The following is a 6,000-nucleotide window of genomic DNA, read 5'->3' on the forward strand; positions in this document are numbered from 1 at the left end:
GCAGCTTCATCACGCTGGCCACGTGACCCGGAAGTGTCTCTGGACAGCGCTGGCCCCCGGCCTCTTAAGTGAGATGGGCGCACAACCCTAGAGTCGGACACGGCTGGGCTTCGGGCAGGGGTACCTTTACCTTTTACCTTTACCTTTATTGCCTCTGTGTACTTGAACTTGTCTTTAGACTGCTAGGCAACTAGAAGTCTGGTGTACAGATTAATTTTCCATCATGACCATATAAGCTTGGGATAGCTTGATTTTAGTGAAAACTAGGCCTTTGTGAGATGGGGGGTGGCATAGAAAATAAAAATATAGGTAAGTTCTATTCTTTTGAAACCCAGAAGGAAGCAGTACAAAGCCGGGAGATGCTGTGCGTAATAGGCTTCCCATGTATTATTTTTAAAATGTTAGCAAGTGGTAAACAACCCAGACTAATATAGAGATGCAAACAGTAGCTTGGATCCAGAGAGTTACCGGTACTTTAGGTCCACAAGGTTACAAGCACCCAGTAGGATTCACCCTTCCCTGCTTTTGCAGTGGCCCCACACACACACACACACACACACACACACACACACACACACGGTGGCTGCTGTCTAGAAAGCACAAATTCAGAGTTACCTTGGGTGCAGAGAGCGAGTTCCCCCCCCTTTTTTTGGGATGCTAGCCAGTGTCTGTAACATATTTTACTTTCTATATCCATTGAACAATAGTGTAGGAGAGGATACACAAGTGGCTTCAGATCATAATAGATGGCACTGCATGGCTGAGTACCCTCATCCCATCTAGACTGCAAACGGGATTATGCCCAATAAAGAGAATAAGAGGATGGGAGACCACACAGAAGTCAACACATGTTCTTTCTTTCTCCACTGCAAACGACATTTTCATTCGCATAACACTGTAAAACCTCAATCAGCTAATTGTTACAACTGGAATGCATCTTTTAAGCATTTCCATAAGCAGTTAAATATTAAACTATACCACCCCCCTTGCCCAACATAACCAGTGCATTACTTAATCTGGGCATTAGTTATTAGTTTTATGAAATGGACTCTTGAGTTGCTTACACCCCAGTGCAAAAACGTCTGCTTTGCCATGGAGTTACTTGACTTGTCCAAGTCATTCCTGCCTCCCCTCCCCAAATGCTTACATCTTAGTGCTCAGTTCTTTGCTGCATCAGGCTTAGCCTAGCTTCGATCAGCCTTGTAAAACTTTTATTATATCTGTGAAGTTTTTACACCCCGCTAATTCTCCGTCTAATGACCATGCCTTCATTTATAAAAATTTACAAGCCATCAGAAACCGCACATGCCAGGTCACCCCTTAGCTCTGGCAGTTCTGCTCAGAACAAACAGGAAAAGAAGCTGCTCCGCAGAGCTCTACCTTGGCACAATGAAGCACTCCTCATATTTTGGATGCCCCAGGAGAACCCATAAACGTTTGGGATCCATGTTTAACAGCTGGATTAAGTAACCTCTATTGAAATGCAGTATCTATGGCAAGCTTGCCTTCTAATGTTTACTAATCATGACATATACACAGAAGAATCTGAATATGAAGCAAGAAAGTTAACAGTGGCCTTGACTTTTTATGCATACATTGTTAAATGACGTTTTCAGTCCCATTCTGGACTGATGGCTCTCAAGAGCATTATGTTTCCCCTAATTGCTCGTATGTGACTGACATTCTGTCTTTTGTTTATTTCTAGCTAATGCTAAAATCCACCAGGGTTAAGTGCACGATTATTGTATTCTAATGTTGAATGAATTATCTCCGCTAGAGTGTCCAAAGATGTGACATCACTTTGGATCTGCACTGTTTTATGGACTACTCTAAGAAGATGACATCACTACAACATGTTCCTGTTTTCCGAAAAAACAACTAGTAAAAATCTTAACTTCTCTTACCGCAGGTATTTTGCATGGAGCTGGACTTTCTCAGCATCCCAAACAGCGTTATCCTCCAAGCGATCAACATGCTGAGCAGGCACCAAACAGCCACGTCAAATACGTCTGGTAAAATTATTGAGACACTTGCTCATTTTTCTGTCCACATTGCTGATTAATAGATTTTGGCCCGTGGTCAAGTTAACAGGCTATTGGCCTAGGAAGAGGTTGAGTTACAACAGTTTATTTAGGAACGCTAAGCAGAGTTACTGCACAGAGGCCCATTTTGCAAATGATAAGCGGTTGATCTCCTTTGAGCTTTGTAACTCCGATGCTACTCTGCGTTTGTTTATCTAAGCTTTTACTTAGTTGCCTTTGCAGTGGACCCAAGTTCTGCACATTTCCAGAAATAGCTGCTGGTTTCTTCTCTGTGTTTGGTTCCAGCTTCTTGGGGTGGATTCTCCATGGGGAAAAGAAATGAGTTGGAAAAATAGAATGCAATTATGAGCATCGATTAGGTCAGCTTTGCTGCAGATGATTAAGGAGTTTTGATAATGTTACAAAATAAGCATGACATCCTTTTGATTTAAAACTGAAATGGGATTTGCAAAAACTGTGGTGCTTAGTATCCTTCCAGCTTGCTGTGATTCTTTTTATATATTTTTTAATGGCAGCTTCACTGAGAAACGATGCAACTGACCGTATCCTTTGAGCACAAGTTCCTAATCTTGAATTATTCTTTTAACAGGAAAATGCTTCAGTCTCTAGGGAGGCCCGAGGCCCACATGGCCTTGGATGTGGTAATTGTGAGTGGATCAGGCCAAGAACACGAAGGATGTTTGCTGCTTACCTCAGAGGTGCTGTTTGTGGTTAGTGTCAGTGAAGACACACAGCAACAGGCATTTCCAGTGACAGAAATTGAATGTCTACAAGACAGCGAACAAAGCAACCTGCTGAAGGTGCAGCTCAAGCAGCAAAGAGTCCCTTCTGATTTGGAGGTAAAGCTTCCTAAACACAGATTTGTAGCCTTTATTTAAATTTGCAGCATGAGTGCTGTACGTTTCAATAAATCTGCGTTGTCTCATTTCAGGCAGATGGAGTAAGAGAGAGATTGTCCGAACAGCAGTACAACAGACTTTTGGACTACATCACAAAATCATCCTATCACTTTGTTCCCAGCACTTTATCTGCGCAAACCACAGCACAAGTGGTAGCTGCCGAACCCATTCCTACAACAGTTAAGACTTACCAGTACCTTGTTGATCCTGTTTTTGCCCAAGTATTCATCAGTAAATTTACTATGGTAAAAAATAAAGCCTTGAGAAAGGGGTTTAATTGAGAACACCCAGTGGCAAGACTTGTTTTCAATTTTTAAAGTAACATCTATGCAGTTGCCTAATGTGAACTTTTAATTTCACATTGTGTCAAACACATGTGTTTAAACTTTGTGGGCTGGTGTAGTAAAGTAGCACTTAAAAAACAAACAAACCCACAATAGTCTTATTTTTTGCCCAGCCTATATGAAATGTGCTGATTCTCGATCTCTGTGCATGAGGCAAAAATTCAGGAAATATTAGTGATGCAAACCTTGTTATAAGCTAAGCTGTCTAGTAAAGGGAAATGTAGCAGCCCTATAGAATGACAGTGAACACGTTCAGTCCATTCTTTTAACTGGAAATCAGACAGGCAAGGGTAAGCAAAACTCTGCATGTTGCAGTGTTCTTGTCCCAGAAAGAATATCCATGTTCTCTGTGTCCTATTTTAGGGTCTGCCAGTTTCTATTATAAGCAGAGTTTATAACTCAGCTGTAAAAACTAGCTCAGGGCTGAAACTTTTACCCTAAGTTTTCCATCCAATAGCAAAACATTTCCTCCCACTCCAACTGAAAGCATTGAAGTGGCTGTTTTAAGTTACTAGTGACAGCTGGGTTTTAGCACTGCTCTAACCTTATAATAGCCTTCTTTATTTGACTGAAATTCTGCAGGACTTTAGTCCTTAATATAAACTAGTGCCTTTGTGTAGTTTGGAGAGCAAAATGGTAACTACGGCATTAATTTATTTTTGAAACTTCCTGTCTGTAGTAATCTTATTCCCCACTCAGATTTTTCTTAAGACTTTTGAATGTATATGATGTTGTGGATTGTTGGGCAATACATAATTATGCAAGGTACGTCATCTCTTATTATTGTGGGACCAGTAATATGCATCGTATCAATTTTAGGAGTGGTGTTCAGTCAAGTGTACCAAAAAAAACTAGACAAAACTCAGTCTCCAATCCAAACTGCATTACTCAGAGGTCAGTCCCACTGTAAGTAGTATGATTTACTGCCAAGGATATTGTTTAGGGTTGTTCTGTCAGTCTTGTTACACATTTCAACATAAATGCTAATTGTATGCATTAACTAATCCTGAGGCCTATATTGGTGCTCTTCAAAGAGTTTATGTAATTTGAATATTTTGTTCTTGGTCTCAAACTTACCTATCCAATATTTAAAGGTTAAGAAATGGAGATTTAAAACTAAAAAAAAGTTAGTTTTTACTATAGCTCTGTGGATACAATTTAATGAAGATAGATGAATCTTGTACTAAAATGATCTAGGGACTGAACAGTCTGGAAGCAAATAGATCATTCCTTTCAACATCTTTGTCACCACTTTCTACACTGAAAAACTCACTTTAATTGGGAAGGACTTGCTAAACCATAAAACTAAATTCCAGTAGTTTGGAGTTCTGCGCCTAATGCTGTCCCTATTGTGTTTTGAGAAGTCACATTTCCCACCCCTTCCAATACAAAGACAAATATGTTACTGAGTACTTGAAGCCTTATCTAAACCACCGCATAGAGAACAATTAAAATTATGACTGATGGGACTCAATCCCATATTGGGGCTATGAGTCACATCACATTTACATTTAGCCTGATTTGATGGCCTCTCACACCCTTAAAGGAGCTCCCATTTGATTTGTCTGTGGAGTTCTCCTTGCACATTTAGGATTTTAGTGTTTTGAATGAGTTTTGTTATAGGCGATTCAAATTCTGTTTTCCTCTTTTATTTTAGAAAAATCACTGTTGCCATAAGATCTATTATATTTGTGGACTGCAATGGGATCAGCAGTCTTAGGTTTGAGAAAATCTATTTAATGTGGGTTCTTGGCTATTATCTGTTTCTGCTTCAAAACTTTTGTTCCAAATGATATTCCTGGCTCAACCTCTCAGGGCAAGAACTCAACATTATTCTGTGGAGATTCTTCCTATACTTCAGAACTATGCCCAAGACAGGAACTGAAATGAAACCAAGTCATTACCGTAATAATGATCTATTTTTGTTGTTGTTGACATCTCCTTTGCATTCTTGGTACAAACTACAAGAACATTTTGATTTAAATGCTTCTCTTGTCCCACTTTGCTATGAGTTACTTCTGGAAGCCATTTTTCTTATTTATTGATCACAATGAGTGTGAAGTGAACACAGCCATTGTTAACATCTCATATGTTGACTTGTCAAACTGGTCATTGTTTACCTATGAAAATGTATACATTTTATTCTTGAATCTTTTATGGGAAATAAAGAGTTATATTGCCAGTGTTGCATGCTGATTGCATATATTAGAACAAATTTATTCAAGGAAAACAATTTTTGTGACCCACACACAGATAGCTCAGGCAGGCAGGCAAGCCACCATATTGGTTTACAGGACTCTTTATGACTCATCTTTGAGTGAACTGAACTATTCAAGTATCATTTTAGCACCTTTCTCCAAAAACACCTTCCCTGCTGTCGCCCAATTCCTGCAGACACAAAGGAATGGTGAGAGGCACCAACAGGGCAACCTCTCAAGGGAAGATGGCTGGGAGGCAGTGTCAGAAGCTGAAAAGGTAACAGAGTTTAGTGAGCAGGCAGAGGCTGTGGCAGAGAGAAGTCTAGAAGTAGAATCAGGAGAAAGGAGAGGCAGAGATAAGCCATACTGTCTCCCCCTCCTGCTGCAGCAAGCTCCCCTACCCACTGGGCTCCCAAGACCAGAAACCTGGGAGAGGAGGAGACTTAAGTCAGCTGTGGATTTCAGTCTGTACAACTGCCTCATAGAGCCAAGACCTACTGAGAAGGGTTGCTGTGCT

General features: G+C 40.3%; 1 protein-coding gene across 6 annotated transcripts in view; it reads left to right on the forward strand.

Moving 5' to 3' along the window:
- Positions 1–5,467, forward strand: part of VPS13B (vacuolar protein sorting 13 homolog B) — a 368,719-nt gene extending 363,252 nt beyond the window's left edge. For 5 of the 6 annotated variants that reach the window (XM_081204225.1, XM_081204222.1, XM_081204226.1 and 2 more), the window contains exons 60-62: positions 1,910–2,012; positions 2,632–2,881; positions 2,974–5,467. In XM_081204225.1, the coding sequence (XP_081060351.1) occupies positions 1,910–2,012; positions 2,632–2,881; positions 2,974–3,222 (602 nt within the window). In that variant the 3' untranslated portion in view covers positions 3,223–5,467. The remainder of the gene's footprint in view (positions 1–1,909; positions 2,013–2,631; positions 2,882–2,973) is intronic. The other variant, XR_014010614.1, reaches the window with a different exon arrangement.
- The last annotated feature ends 533 nt before the right edge of the window (positions 5,468–6,000 follow it).

Source organism: Podarcis bocagei, assembly GCF_964188305.1.
Source record: "Podarcis bocagei genome assembly, chromosome: 8".
NCBI classification, from domain to species: Eukaryota; Metazoa; Chordata; class Lepidosauria; order Squamata; family Lacertidae; genus Podarcis; species Podarcis bocagei.